General features: G+C 49.5%; 1 protein-coding gene across 1 annotated transcript; it reads right to left on the bottom strand.

The window, feature by feature from the left end:
* Positions 1-1510: 1510 nt before the first annotated feature.
* SEPN1 (selenoprotein N, 1) lies at positions 1511-12407 on the bottom strand (the record flags this gene model as incomplete). The annotated part of the gene is given in 12 exon segments (XM_009580728.1): positions 1511-1681; positions 2878-2979; positions 3643-3692; positions 3695-3739; positions 4624-4729; positions 5810-5998; positions 6963-7044; positions 8712-8849; positions 9670-9794; positions 10645-10857; positions 11340-11470; positions 12290-12407. Coding segments are annotated over 12 exon segments (1470 nt in total), but the record flags the coding sequence as incomplete, so codon positions are not given.
* Positions 12408-16422: the final 4015 nt, after the last annotated feature.

The raw sequence follows: 16422 nt of genomic DNA, 5'->3' as shown, positions 1-16422 counted from the left end.
TGGGGACAGGGTAATCATGACCCCTGGGTTCCTCCTAGGTCCTGGAGCCCAGGAATGAAAAATACCCCTTCCAAAAAAATGGCTTTTCCCCCCATTTGATTTGGTCCAACAAAATTGTGCTTCAGAGAGCAGAAAAAGCATCAACAGCCATGGCTGTTTGCAGCCATCCATTGAAGATGCTTTGTCTCCTCACCTATCTACAGCAATATGCTTTAAAACCCGTTTCATTTAACCTTTCTTTCTCCAAATTACACTTACTCTGTAGCCAGGCATTGGTACAGAGTAGGAGCAACTGCTCAGGGTGGTTACAGATAAAGGGCAATGGCGTTCTGTCTGAAAAATTTATCTGGAAAAATCTGAAAATTTGTTTAGTACTGCTGGCTTTTGAAACTGCTCAGTTCTCAACCAGTTAATGCTCTCAGGGCAAGGCTGAACCTCCAGTTCCCAAAGGGAACTTCATCATGGTTCATCATTCAGTGTGACTTGGAAGCTCAAAGCAAACCAGGATAGAGCATTTCACCCACTCCGAGGAGACACTGGGAGAACAAAGCTCTCAAAGCAGGTGGGCTGGGAGCGGCCCTGGGCTGAATGGGGTGGGGGCACTGCTCAGCACTGTGTCCCGTGGCCTGGAGTGCACGTACTGCACTGGTGGAACTAACAGGGGCTGTGGCCCCTAATCCCCCCGAGATAATCCACGCCTGACGTCTCTGAGCTGCACCATTACTCTAACGCCCTCGTCTCCATTCCTAATTTCACTGTGTCAACCTCAGCACCTCCCTCAGATGCAAAGAACCTGAACAAGTGAGACCGCTCTCCCACCATGTCACACAGGGTGCTGGAAGGAGGCTACTCCAGAGCTCAAGCCTCCGGTTCGAACCTCCTACTTTCATGTCTACACACTACCCGCGACAGTCCCGTTATGCCATTGCTGTCAATAAATGCCATCGTGAAAAGCTGGCATCCAAGCCACAGGGCAGCTTACAGCTCAGAGCTGCCGCTGGCGAGGAGGTGTGGAGGACACCGGCTACCAGGAAGGAGCTTCCCACCTGCGCTGGATTCTGCGCCTTCGCCCACACGGCACAGGCGCTCACCACGAGTGTTCGGTCGTAATGGCAATGCTGTTCTCCATGATTCAACACACAGTCCAGTCCTTGAGATCAGGGTTTTCCAGGTGACGCTTAGTATAGCTGTTACACAGGTTTCACCACTGAACAGGAGCTGGAAAAACGTGAGGGTGGGTGGCAAACCAAGGCATATGCACCGAGAATGTTTATAAATTCAAGTATTTTCACTCCCGTAAAAATTTGCCTGAACTCAAAAGGGCAGGTTATGTAAACTGGTATCACTTGAGACTTAGCCTCAAACCAAGATCCAGAGCAAAGCCCCAGTCCTGGGACTCTCTGCATCTTAACATCAGCGTCTGCCATGAACGTGAGGAAGAATTGCTGTAATCAAAATAGATCTCTGAAGTCTTTGGCCATCTCTGTGGGGCATTCAGGTGCCTTTGTTTTTAGGTCTGCAGGTACGGTTTTGCTCTTTGCAGTCCTTCCTTCAGGAACTGGAGGTAAGTTGCAGTAGAAGGGTCTTCAAAATTGGTTGAGAAACTAAAGATGCTACTTTCAACATCTTCAGGCTTCATAGAAGTAATGTCCAGGAAGTAATTGGCATTGATATGGTGAACCTGGGCAAGAAAACAGATGAGGAGAGACTTGAGAGGCCAGAACAATTCTCCAACCACTGTCTTGGCCTCTAGCCAGGACATAGGTGACAAGACTGTAACAACTCTTAAAGAATCTCTAATACTTTGCAAATGCTAATTCAGCATCCAGCATTCAGGTTTGCATTTTACAGTCAGAGAAAGATATGTGAAAGACAACAGTCTGTTTCTTCCCCCAAGAGTGCTGATCCCTCACTTAGGTTAAGAAGAAGATAAAGGCGATCAGGGAAAAATCACGCAGGCATACAACCTAGCTCTGAGCAAGGGCTGGGGAGACGGCAGCTCGACCATGCTGCCTGCTGGGGTGCGTGCTCTCAGCCCAGCACAGCTGCAAAACCAGCACCTGAGCTTCAAATGCCTCTGTGCTTTCTGCTCCCCCGTAGAGGTGGGAAAGGAGGACATGTGGCCATGGACTGCAGCAACCTCGACAGGCTGTTACTCACTGAGCTGAAGCCACCCACCAGCCCACAGCCTCATCTGGAGGGAAGCCACTGAAGAGACAGCAAGGAGTCACCGCACGCGTTACTAGCTAATATCTGGCAAGTGTAGGGCACAATCAGATTAGCCCTGGCAGGATCCTCCACTACAGACAGCTGACACACAGCAAAGCGCCGTTCCTGTCGAGTGTCAGGAACTGTCGTCGTTCTTCAAATCCAAGGCGGGGGGGCTGTTGGGGAGCACAGCAGAGCCGAAGCGTGTGGACTTGCTAATGGCTGATCTGCTGTGACAAATTTGTGGAATGAAGAGAAAGATAAATGTGCTAGAAGGTGCTGATAAGGAGAGATTTTCTCCAAAGCATGAGCACAAGGGACAATGGGTGCAGGAAACAAGGTACGATGGCTTCCCAAAGGTCACTCACTCCAACCAGGGACAATGAGGAGTCACAGGCAGACATTTGGTTCAAGTCTGACTGTTCCCCCGCCCCGCCCAGAGCTGCTGTTGTTCTGTCTCTGAACAGAAAGACATTTGTTTCAGATTTCTTGGTAGAGCTGCTGTCTCTCTGCCGCAGCACTGTGAGGGAATACAGCCTCACAAAGGCTCGAGGGGCCAGGGAATGGCCTGGGGGGGAGTGGACACCCGCTTCAGGGTCTGCAGATGACCCTAAAGAGAACATGTTCTAATGGGAAGAGCCAAGCCCAGCGGCAGTGTAACGAACATACCACCGTGCCATTGGGGAGGCAGATGATCATCTCCACGGGGAAGTTGTATTTCTCCAGGTGCAGGTCAGCCAGCTTGCTGTAGAACTCATTCTCTCTGTTGGTCTGTAAGGAGACCACAAAAAAACATGTTTGCACACACCAAAACTAGCAGAGCGGCGCAGGAGGAGTACACCGAACATAGGAGGAAGGGAGGGACTGAAGAGCTGCTTTGCAGCATGGTGGTAACTGGTTCCATTCTTATGATCTGCTTTACTATTCCCTTTCAGTCAGTCTCTCTCTCACATTTCAGCTGTAGATTTTCTCCCCAAACAACAAAATCACCCCATCACTAGCAGTTCCCAGGCACACCAACAGCCTGATCCCAGCTTTTTCCAGACTCTCCAGCTCCAGGCCCAGAGACAGGCTCATAGGTGGGGAAAAGTGCAATCAGAAGACTCAGGGTTCAGACAGTATTTCGTTGCTCCCTGGGTTACAGAGAAGTCAGTTTGTTGATGGCACAAACGGCCTTGGGCAGGGCTATCTCACAGTGAAGCATCTGGTTTAGCTTTTAAAATTGGCACCACGACAGAGCGAAGGGGGTCATTGTGCCATTTTCTTAGTCTGCCTCCATCTGGTGTTTGCTTGGCCCTTGCCATCGCTAGGACACGGAGGGCTTGGAACCGAAATCCCCCACTGGCACAGGTGTGAGCTCCCCGCTCCTGCCAAGCACCATCTGCGTTCACCAGCACCGAATTCAAAGAAGGCAGATGTGGCTGCGACACTCACCTGCAGCTCTTCCAGCTCCTTCACCAGCGACCAGCTGCTAATGAAGCTAGAATGGGCGAACTTTCCAGGACAGTCTCCCGGAGAGTTCGCCCCGAACCTGGCATAGGAAGAGAGGCAGACAGTGGTTTGCCGTGTTTCCTGAGCTGACTGTTGCCATGTTGGATGTCACCGCGATGCCACTACTCTGGTTGCTGGGGCAGCTGGCTTGGGCTCCCCCCGGCCCAGCCCATTGTCTTTTTTCTCCTTTGCTAGCAGTTTTCCACAGCTTATTGTTTCCCATGTGTGCTGCTGGCAGAGAAGACTCACCAGAGCAGACCCCAGCCACTTGCAAGGCCACAGAAGGACCAGGACAAGCTTGCCATGGAGGCTGACTGGTGTGGTGCATTTACAAAAGGATCAGGTCCGGCGGATCCACCCTGAGTGCCTCTTGCTGTTCATGCTGAGCAGAGCCCATACAATGCTGGACAGCTTTTAAGGGCAGACAGGACTAAAGATATCTGCCCCTCTCCCACCCATCACTCCTGCTCAATGTGGCATGCAAGTTCTTAGGCGTGGGGGGGCGGAAACAGCTACACATCAGGACAACCCCAAGCCCACATCAGGCTCTGGCTTCTCCTGTGCAGGTGCCAGGGACAAAGCAGAGAGCAGTGTCCCTTTCACCCTGCAGATGCTGCCTCTACCCAAGCAGACTGAGAGGGGAAGAGAAAAGAGAAAAACCAGACCCATACCTCCACCTCGACAAAGCCACTTGAATTAGCGAGTTGGTCTAGGGCTTGTCTTAAATAGATCTGATCCTGCCACTGGGGACCTAAACTCTGATCCGTAATTCCCCACTTCCAGCCCTTTTCTATTCAGCATCTTCAGTGCTAAAATGAGTAACACAACATTTACCACTGGCTCGTGACCAGCTCCCCGACCCCCAGCTCTTCTCAGACCCTGAACGAGGCATCATTCCTCCGGCCACGCTGGGAATGTCCTCACCTCAGCAGGACTGGTCGTCCAGGGCACCCCACAGCAGGATCGAGTGCACCAGCTTCTTTTCTGCTTTTGCTCTCTCAAAAGCTTGTGTGAAGGGAAGATAGGAGACCTGGAGGCAGAAAGACAGCTTGAGAAATAGACACAGAACAGCCCATCTCAAATACAAGCAGGGTCTGAAGGAACCAGACCTGCCACATCCCACAGGTGACACACAGAGTTTTTAATCTGCAGTAGATCCTGCAGATTAAAGCAAATGACAACTGTGGTGCTCTCCCCAGGGACAACTTCATCTCCCGGTGAGACTGTAGCAAGCCCCTCACAGCCTGTGGGCTGTTACTGGCACCAGCAGAGCCCCATCTTTACACGCTGCAGAGAGCATCTGCACAACTGCGGGCAGGCTGTCTGCAAACACACCTCAGCAGCCTGGGAAATCTGGCCTTGAGATATTTATTACAAAACCACACTGAAACGGCTTAAAAACTGGCTCTGAGGGACCCCGCACAGAGACTACTCCAGTCGCTCACATGAAGGGAACTTTATTAACATCTTGGCAGCTCAAAGGGACATTTGTAAGCTCAGGCACAAGGAGACAGCCATTGAAATGTGTCCCTTCAGCCAAGGAAGCAGTGACAGGCAGCAGCCATCTGCTCCACAGGCTCCTGGCATGTTATATAGTTTGGGTCACCCAATGCTATAAATTTGTGTCTCACTGCGGAATGCAGAGGCACAGGCGGATTGTGTGTTTTCTGCTGATAAGGAAAGCTTGGTCCAAAGGTAGCTGAACGTTGCAAAAGTAATGCCAAAGGAAAACCATTTGTAAGCAGCGCGATTACCTGCTTCACTCAGAAATTGCGTCGGCAGCTACTGATAAGAGGAAGGAAGGCTGAGCCTACATTTGCAATACAAGCCTGGGACACATGACATCTAGGCTTTGCTCCTGCCTGTGCTGCTGTGCGACCCCAAATGGCCTTTCAGAGATGATGTACTCCGTCATCTGGAAACTGGAAGTCCATCAAGCCACACATGCAGTGCCTGGGAGACACACACTGAGCTGGGAGACCCTCACACTACTCTGAATGATCAGGTTGTGGCCTCTGGTTTCTGCTGGTCCTCAAGGTGACTGGACATCTCAGTGAAGATGACCTGCCCCAAATAAAGGTGCCAAGGAAGAGCCTGGCCCCTTCCTCACCTTCTTAAATGGATACATGGCCACTTCCAGCTTCTGGGCTGCCTCTTCCCAGGGGATTTCCTGCTGCCAGGTTATCTCTTCGAACACAAACTGAATGGGCTCCCCTGAAGGATCCCTGCTGTCAATCACATTTCCGTTCTCATCATGGATCACAGAGGGGATTGAAGGCCCTGTCGATTCCAGTTCCATCTGCAGGAAAACAGGCTGAGTTGGACATTGCAGACATCCCACTCCTGGTTTTTCTGTACTCCAGGACAGGCTAAAGGTGCAAAATAAGAGTGTGCAGCTTCTACTGAAGGTCTTGATCTGTTGTCTCCTGGAGCTGCACTTTACCACTGGCAGATGTGTTTTATTGGGGAATAGCAGGAAAGCAACTTCATTTCCTTCAGTTATTGTCTGACTGTGTTCGCTAGATTGGCAATGCATGAGACCTGTTCACTCCATATTCCCTTCTTCCCAGTGGAGATTTTTGACTGTGGGACACCGGATCCTTAAAACCATTGGGACCTGCAGGGCTGGTTTGAAGCTCTTGCTCATATCACCAGCACAGCCCTTACTCAGCCCGTGGCTAGCCACAAGAGGGTGCAACTGGGAAAGCTGTTCAGTGTTCTGGTACATCTGAAATTATTTTGCGAGTCTCTTTTCCTGACTTTTGGCAATTAAAAAGAAACATGGATCTGGTTTAGGAGAAAATGGGACTGTTAAATTCAAGCATTCAAAATCCTGACTTACGTTTTTTGTCCCAGGAGCTGGGATTACCACAAAATAGAGGAATAACCTCATGCAGTTTCTAAATTCAGACACACTGTTGTTCATACACCCCTCTGGGCTCAGGGCCTGGGTTCAGCTCCTAATCTTGCCCCCCCGCCTGTCAGAGAACTTTTTAAAAATGGAAAAAGTCTCATGACTCCAGGAGCTTAGGATTCAACCCATACAGAGGGAAAAAATAAAATATCACAAGAACTGGCAATAGGGAGCCACACAGCTGCAGAGGACATACACAGATCAACAGAGATTATACTGTTATATTGAAATGTTCAAGAGAAAGCTCTAAAGAACAGGGATAAGTGAGCTTATACAGCTTAGGGGCATGGCAGCATAAATCCCTGCTGAGATGCTGCACTCACACGGAGGACTGAGAGTGACTACAGACCTGCGGCAGGTAACCGATATCCACTTCCATGTTGCTGCTTTCACTCGCCCCATACAGCCACTCCATATCAACGTTCAGAGACCTGCAAGGTGAACCCGATACATTCAGAGTCATCCAAGGATAAAGCTGTGTACGGGAAACCCCAAACAAATGAGAACATCCAATGCTCTTCTTGCAGGGTCAGCACTGAAGCCCGGAGCTTCTGGCTCCTTGGAGATCATGTTCCCTGCGCAAGACCAGCAACACTAGATCCCTGCTGGATCAGGGCCCAGGCACCCACCCAACACTCTAGGCAAATGCGCTCACACCTTTTAGTACTGTCAAAGTAAGGAAGAGAGAGGTGTCTTTGCTCCCCCTTCCTTTCCAGGACTTAACTTGCGCATTCTGATCCTGCTGCACTTTTAAAAGTGTTTTTTGGAAGCAAAAGGCTTTTGTAAGGAGTTGCTGGCAGAGCCGTAAGTGTCTGCTTGCTGTAACAAATGTGCTGACAGAGCCATAGGGATTGAATCACCACGGTAATGTTATAATAGAATTTTCACTCCAGCCGTCATGGGCAAAGAGATTTGAAGCTTCTTTCCCCTGAAACGCTTCCAGCTGCTTGCCAGAGAACAGGAATGAGCTAGTGTGAAGCTATGCACACAAAACCTTAACCTGTGAAACACCAAGCAAAAAATACATTGAAGCAAGAGCATCAGGCTTTGCTGAACTTCAGTGCTTTGAGCCAGGCACTGGCATTGCCAGGGGTTGCCTCTCCACACCCTGCCTGTCTCGCCCCATCCTCCAAGTACCAAGGGACAGTTACTGGTAAGTGAATCAAACGCTGAAATGGGTCAGGGATCCTCAGCGACTAGTAGAGATGCATTTGTCAGTTTTACAGGCAACTGCAGAGCTCAATTCACTCACATTTTCTGGGGACTAGGCTGAAAAGCATGAGCTCATCCATCACAGACACCCGAGGAGCCTTCTGCAGCTTGCAACGGGTACCTGACATCTGCAAGAGTCCCTGACACAGCCAGGGATTGCTGGGACAGGTCAAGGGGAGCAGTGCTTGCAGCAGTGATACTAATTAAAAAGCTGATGCCTGTCTCTAGGGCAATATCAGGACAACTTAAACTCCCCATCCCTGTGTGTCTTCCCATGTGCCTGCAGGTACCTCCTTCTAAAGTGGTTTGGCACAGGACAGCTCAGGCTTGGACGCCCAGTTGAAGCACGTGCCAGCTGCAGCCAGGTTGTGCAAGGACATCCATCCACAACCCCAGCAACTCCATGTCCCCACCAACCTCTGCCCTGCTTCTCCCCCATCCCTCCTCTGCCCTTGTCCTTCCCTGCCTCTTCCAAGCCAGATGCCCCCCAGACCTGTTGATAAACAGAGCTATTCCTGAAAAATTGCATCAGAAACAGTTCACGGAGCAAATGTGTCTAGACAACTGAGGACATGATGACCGTGATGACCGCTGGCAGAGAAGGGTGTGTGGGGAAAACAGATAAGCAAACAGGAGAACTAGCCTGCCCAAAGCTCAGACTGCAGCTCTGCCTTCCCCACATGAGCCAGGATGCCCGCATACCCCAAGGGACAGAGCTGTCACCGCACCCATCTCTTTATAAAAAAAGAGCCCACCAGCCTGCCCCCACGCACAGCCCCTACTCCTGCACAGGACAGGATCCCAGAGCCCCTGGGTTCCACTGCGCCTCATTTATAACAATTCTCAAGTCTGTTCAGCACCCAGGACGAGAGAAAACCAGCTGTACCTGTTGTTAGGGACAAAGAGCTTAAACTCTCGGACATGGGAAGAATCCTTGGAGAGGATGATGTGACCTGTGAACTGGCCTGGGGAAAACCAGAAGGGGAAGTCTGGTGGCTCGTTCAGCTGGAACTCAGCGTGGATCCTGAAATGAGAAAGAAGCTATCAGCTGCAGTGCTGGGAGGAGAGAATGGATCAAGCACTGCAGCTGACAACAGAGAGAAGCGATCTCCAGGCACCAAAAATTATGAAGCTAAATTGGAGCAGAGGTTCAGTTCAAAAAGCTTGTCATGTCACACAATGAAGAGGGTAAAAGACTGGAGCAAATCCCCTGGGTCAGGATCATCTCCAGTATTGATGCCTTTTGGAACTGGGCAGTAAAGTGTCCATCCAGGAAGGATGAATTACATTATCATTCCTTGAAACTCAGGAACAGACTAAGACCCCTTCAGCCTCCCTTCCAGCTTCATCGGGCAAATACAAGCTGTGTGTAATACTCCCAGTAGAACAAGAGAACGATTCCCCAGACTCTCCCCCTTGGAAAGGCACTCTGCTCCCTGATTAAACAAAATCTAACCAATTCCTTGCTAATCAGACTCTGCCCTTTCAGCCAGGGATAGTTCCAAACCAAGGATGATGGAGGAAGGCTGTTGTCCTGGATCTGGGCAACAATCGCTGCCTCACCAGGGCCTCAGTGACACTGGGAGCACGGGTGCCCTCTTCGGGCATCAGCAAAGCATCACACACGGGCAAGAGCTGGCTGTGAACCACCCTCTTCCTCGAACTGCTTCTCCTCCCTCCCAGCCAGGACACATCTGTCTTGCTTGGGAACACGACTGCACATGCAATGACACGCGCACTGTCTGCCACGGGCTTACAGCAGCCTTCTCCATTCCTCTGAGATATGGAACAAATTCAGAAGTGCCCCCAAACCCTCCTCTAACACCCCAGACCCATGGCCTTACCTGAATGCTATGGTGTAGTAGAAGGTGCTGATGGCTTGGATGCAGGCCACAGCTCCTTGGGGAGCAAAGCGGGTTTTTACGAAGGGGCGTGGGTGGAACATGCTCAAAAGCCTGTGGATTATGATCTAGAGAAAGAATTGTAAGAGAGCAAAAATGAGAACGGTTCCTCTACTGCAGGTCAGCTGCAGCTCCAAAGTAACTCTCCACCAGATCAGGAAGACAAGAGAACTGCTATGACTTAAAAATTAGCTCAGAGACCTACCTAATCACAAAACAAGGAGATAAAGCAAGAGATTGCTTTTAAAAATAAATCCATCTTCCACGCTTTTTCTGCTACTCCCATTGTTTGCAAGTTTCCATCATCCCAGTCGGTTGAATGTCTGAGTACGGTAAACTGATCTACGAGGCTGCCTCCATCAATACTACTTAAGACTTTGAAAGAGTGGGTATGCAATCAATAAACACACCAGGCTGTGAAGGTATAACAACGATGTGATCACTAACACCTATCCCGGCACCCCGGGGGAGAGCGATACACACGCCTGGCTTTACAAACTACGTATACACATCGTTTCACTTGTCAATGAAACACTCACCTCTGGGGTGGCACTGGCAACTGTTCCACACAGGACGATCAGTTCATACAAGTGCTTTCTGAACAACCCTCTCCCCTCCCTGTCTGGGAAAGACTAGCCTAAAACCCAACCACTTAAACGAAGCAAGATGAAGTTACTCAAGCCAGCCTCATTTGGCCATGACATACACCCAGAGCTTTTGCCTGCTCTGTTTTACCTCCGATGTAGAAGACGCTGTTCCTGACTGTACACTGCATTTTTGCACCCTTAGAAAGTCCAGGGAGACATAATGCAACAGCCTTGTCCCCTCCAGGGACTCCTGTGATTCATCTGGGCTATAAGGCAGAACATTTATACAAACTACCTCTCAGGTATATAGATACTAAGCTTCATATCTCACCTCTTTGCCCTTGGGAGGTGGAGGGTAAAATCTGTTGTTGGAAAGATACCCAGTGAAGATGTTCAATTCACTAGGAATTATCCACCACGGATCCCCAAGATCCAGTTTATTCTTTGGAGGAAGAAAGGCTTTAAACTGTCTGGCAAGCATCACGCTCACAGGGGCTGCTGGGGCAGTCCAATTCCTCAGCCCAGACAGAGCGACATGAGAAATCTGTGAACAAAAGATACTATCAGAGCCTAGACCGGACTCTTCAAACGTGCAGTAATGCTGGCAGATGTAAGTAGGAGAAGGGGAAAAAAAAATATTACATTTTAAATTCTTCCTACCACCCCAAACACCACCAAATAGTTCTGTCAACTTTCAATTATGTGAATAATAGGAAATGGGAGAGAGGGGAACATACCACATAACACCACTGCTTTTGGACTTAGCTCCAGCAGAGCCATCTCTAACGTCTGCTTCAAGCTTCCCAGGAAGGGCGTATTAATTGGGGCACAGCGCTGCTGAGTGCACTGAAAACAATGAAACACTGCAGAAAGCAGTGAGCTTGCTCGTCAAAGCAAATCCCATGGGCTCAAGCAAGACTATCTCCCCCTCCCAACATGCTAGCACTTACTCCAGCTGATGTTACCAGCCCATAGGACGTGTTCACACCAGAATTTCTGGCCATACACATCCTGCATGATACCTACTCCCAAAAAACCATCTTTGCTCTTCGTCATCGTTTCCATGACCAAAGGCTGGAATTTAGCCACAACAGACAACGTCTCCCCGCTTGGATCAGGCGTCTCCTCCTCTTCAAATTCTGAGATGGGAGCAACCCCTAGACAAAGGGACAGGAATTTAAGCAGCTGTTTTCCCTCCTTCCCCTTTTAAGCAATTGTGAATTACACATTTATCCTGGCAAATCCAAGAGCACTGGGAGCTTCCCAGCTGTCCCTATGCTGTACGCAGCGGCAGAACTCAGACCCACCCCAGAGACCAGCTTTGGCTGCATGAATTAAAGGGGAGCCCTCCTTTTAGCGGACGACTTTCTAAACCCCATGGCTCAGTTAAGCAGTCTCATTTCATCTAGGAGGGATCAGAACACATGCTTTAGCCAATTCATTACAGCACAAGCAAACAACTGTCTGTATTTCAACTGTACTGTAAGCTCTCCCATACATTATCATCACCACACTTCTTCCTGCTTGGCACCACCAGGAGACATTTGCCACACAGTGATAGAGTCTCCAAACATGATCTCTCACAACTGCTATCTGAGAGAGACTGCTACAGCCAGAGGAGCGTATGAATGAAACGCTGCGACTCACTAATAGTTTTGGCCTAGCCTGGGCTGAGCTGTATTTGTTGCATTCACCCATCCCAAATCCCCTTTAAGCTCTACACACAGTAACTTATGTACTTTGCTTGTCCAGCAATGGGATCTTCAGTTTTGTAAAAACTCTACTTTGTGAAAGTGATGTCTAGTGCTTAAGCCTTTTCAAAAACATGTAAAGCTTAGCAGCCTCTCTTCATGTAAATAAGACCCAAAAGAGGACCCAGAAAAAAATAAGACATGAATACAAACTGTTGAGTGCATTATCTTTGGCTTTTGCTCGGTCTGTGCAGAGAGAGCTCTGAAAGGTAGACAGATACCTACCCGTGAGCTTCTCAGCTATCGGCTTGAACTCTTCCGGACTGAGGTACAGATCGTTGTTTGTGTCCAGAGAAGAAAAGAGAAACAGCCCCTCACTTCCCAAAGACTTCAGTGCCAGTTCCTAGTTCGGGAAGAAGGGGCAAATGAAATTTCATTCCAACCTCTTGCAGAAATTCACTCTGGCCCCCCCTCAGCTTCAGAGTTAATTTGCATTCTTTCCAGCACACAAACACAGCCATCAAATTGAAAGATTAACGCCCCTTGGCAGGATTTTGTGCTATTTACAATAGGGATCGGTGTCCAGGAACTGTTGGCATGAGCATATTAAAACTACATCTGGCTGAGTAATTCAAACTGAATCATTTGCTTGGAGTTGGCCTCAAAGTCTTTTGTCAGAAAAATTTCCAACTTTTTCCAGATAGTTAGTCCTAAACCTGCAGATATTCAGAGCACCTGGAGATCATGATTTCTGTAACTAACTGATGAAAGAAAATTAACTCTATCCCAGCTGAAACCAGGACAGAAATGAAGGCAGTCAAATACAAGACTATCCACATTACAAAAACACAAAGGAAATGAACTGAGCCTTTGCAACTCTGCAGAAAGCAACTTAAACTTAAACCCGTGCTGAGATCCATGCCAGCACTACCGTGCACAACTGCCCTGCTCTAGTCAGGTTCCCCTCCAGGTCTCCAGCCTCAGGAATGGATGGAGCATTTCAGCCCCTTGCTCCGCAGGGAGCACTGCCTACCCATTCAGCCATACATTGGGGACCCACAAATCCCATGCTCTTCTCCAGAAACTTCTGCAAAATCCCAACCACCCTGTGCCTCAGTTTCTCCCTCTGCAAAGTCCACACGGAGAGCATCCAGTGGAAAACACCACTGAAACGCAATGTCTCCCTTGGAGCAGCCCCAGAAAGGCTCTAGATTCTTCCAGTCATTTCCACTCCGCAGCACTCAGCACTGAGGGAAAGGGACAACTTGTAGGCAGAACACGAGAGCTCCACGTTGGTGTGAGAGGAAGAGAGAGACATAGCAAGTCAGACAAGCCACATCACTGCCAGCCAGCCTGCAGCACATCCCCTGTGACCCATCATTTGGGGCAGCTTCCCTTGCCACCCCCGTAAAAGCCTAAAGCTGCAAGGATAAATACTCTGTATTCTGCTGTTTAACTGTGTTTATTCTCTATTGCCTGCAGCACCATTACCATCCCCAGAGCTCCTGAACTAGTTTATTTTCCATCTGTTGCCTGCCAGCCTGAAGCAGCACTAATGCAGCCTGGAAGGCTTTGCTCCTGTCAACTGCAGCAACAAAAGCACTTAAGAGCCTTCCAGGGCAGTTTCAGGACTGAGACAGACAGAAATAAAGACCCTGGAATACAAACCAGAGATCTGGATGCAGACATGGCTGAGGAAAGACAAGGAGGGGAGCGCGCAGGAACTACACAGCTGAAAAAAGGAATGAAGGAACAAGATGGTTATTTATCTATGCACAGCAACAATCCACTCCAGACTGTCCACGTTCCTGAGGCCAAAACTGTGCCTTTGTTCCCCAAATGAATGGGGATGCACATCCTTGGCCCTGTAGATAATAGATAACAACATTTTCCTGAGCAACTGCCCTGTTCCCTGACAGCCAGGTGCCAGGGTCATGTCATGAAGTCTTGGGCCAGGCTTCAGCACCCCTCTCAGCTCTAGATCTTGCTTGTGCACAAGACGTAATGCATTAACCTCGTAAGGGCCCGTGTGATCGCTCACTGTCGGGGAGCCGGCTCACGGCACAGGGAAGCACGCAGGGAGCGCATGATGGCTTCCTCCTCTGCAGAGGAGGCTGTCCTGGATGCGTACTGAGCTCTGAAGAGACGGTCCATTTCCTAGTCCTCTCCACAGCACATCAGCGATTCCCTGCTGATGAATCTTTTAGAGTCTCTCTTCTTTTTGCACTTCACAGACATGGACCTCAAGGGATAGGAGGCAAATGAGCGACAAAGTTTTTAGTTGGTTAGACCGCCTGCTGCTGTAGTATTAGGAAAAAGTCATGATCATTTAGTTAACAGGGCTGAAGGCAGAAAGAGAATCAGTTATACCCCACACATACAGAAGAACATCTCTTAACTGTGTCTAAGACAGCAGAATGTGAAGGGGGGAATACAGGTGCCTGGTGTTGGATGTTAGCATCCAAAAATTAATCCAAATTGAGAGCACGCTCCCATTCCCTCAGCCTGCACTTTCACAGAGGTTAAGCAATGAAAAACCATCAGCTGCAGAACCATCAGATAATTATTCCTACAACCGCAACTGGCCGGAGATATGGTAGCTTTGCGGTCAGGCTATTTACGTGTGTGCACACAACTCACACGCGTGCCGGCAGCCGGCTGAATGCAGCCTGCCTGCTAACAGGATTGGTACCGGGCTCCTGCCTGCTCCAGACGACGCTGCCCTTCCCAGAGCTACTTAAAACAGCCACTTCTCCAGCAAAAGCGCGCTCCAGGCAGTACTGGCAGAGCGCATCAGTTCTGCACAACCCCGCAGGACAGATTGCTCCCTTCGGAAATGTTCATTTCTACACTTACAAAGCACGGCAGCTCAGCGGCAGCATCGCACGAGTCCCCTTGCACAGCCTCACCCGCACCGGGACCGCAGGGACCCGCCCGGCCAGAGATAAGACCCCAACCACAGAGGAACAAAGACTTCAGCAGAGTCCTGCTGCACTCAGTCAAAAGGGGTGACAAAAATTATGTTTAAGAGGGGAGAGAGATGTCAGGGCTTGGCCTTTTGCTTTCTGATAACATTCACGTTAAAGAAAGCTCTCCAGAGCTTGTGGTTTTTTCCTTTTTTTCTTTCTAATCTGGGATTATAAGAAATAAAAAGTTTCCTTGTTTGTGCCAGAGGAGTAAGACTGAGCTTTTTCAGTCTTTTTGTAGAGGAGGAGAGTTGTTGTTTTCACAAAGAGTTTTCTTCTCCCACCTGCTAGTGGGTTGTTTAGCTAAATAAACATTTCCATAGAATGAGACAAGACATATGTTTTAAGCAAGATGAAGGAAAAATAAAAACCTTAGGCTGTTCACATTTTGTTCTCCCCTCCAGCAGTGCCCAGTCACAGCCGTCTGCCTGTCCTCGCGGAAAACCAAAACCTCCAGAAGACCTGGCTTTTTGTCAGGCAGCACTGAGGTCCTCTCAGCCAGCCTCTGAAGGACTGCCCTACCCTTCTGTCCCTGTCAGAAGAATTCTTCTAATTAAGTGGTTTGAGCCATCTTCCCCTTTTTGCAATGCAAGAAGAGACAAAGGCAAGAGGCATCCCTTAAAAACACTTGTCTTTTTACTACAGACATATCAAGAACAAGTAGTCTGCTCTTTTCTGCGAACCTTTTTAGGTGTTCACAGATGCACGCTAAAGCGAAGCGCCAGGGGAGTACAATCTTTAACAAAAGTACGCTTCCTCCAAAGCACGCAGCAGTCGTTTGAACTATACGGATTACAATCAAAAACAATGTCAATCAGCCTAATTTAAAAAAAAACCCCACAAAAAACCCGCTAAAAAAAACCCCGTCCCGTTTTTCAGCTCACGTCCTCCATTCTTTTGCTGCTTCTACAGTCAGAGTCGCTCAGGGCACACAAGATCTGCATTTCTAGTCTGAAAAACCCCACAACATTCTGAGAGCTTTGGGCCTTTTTTCCAGGGAACAAAGCAGGAAGGGAAGACACCTTCAGAGGGCACGTGGAGAGGAGCTGCGCAGCGTTACGCTGAGAGCAAGGCTGGGGTCTGGCGCTCCCGCTCTCCCTCCGTCTTCTGGCGGGAGCAGCTGGCCTCAAGGGCATGGTCACTGCTGGTGGTCACCACAGCTCTGTGGTTGTTTCAGCCTGGTGGTGGCCACCACAATCCCTGTGGCCACTTCAAGCCGGGCACCACAATCCCGGTGGCCACTTCAAGCCTGGTGGCCACCACAGCTCTACGTTAGCACGGCCGCTGATGCCTGGTTGTCCCCACAGCCTTGGCAGTGGCTGCCACAGCCTCATGGTCCCCATAGCCTGGCGGTGGCCAGCTCAAGTTCCACAGCTGCTGATACCTGATTGTCCCCACAGCCTAGCTGGTGACTACTATGGCTTTACCGTCACCCCAGTCCAGTGGGGGCGA

Source organism: Fulmarus glacialis, unplaced genomic scaffold (genome assembly GCF_000690835.1).
Source record: "Fulmarus glacialis isolate BGI_N327 unplaced genomic scaffold, ASM69083v1 scaffold23066, whole genome shotgun sequence".
NCBI lineage: Eukaryota > Metazoa > Chordata > Aves > Procellariiformes > Procellariidae > Fulmarus > Fulmarus glacialis.
This window is presented reverse-complemented; position numbering and strand designations above follow the sequence as displayed.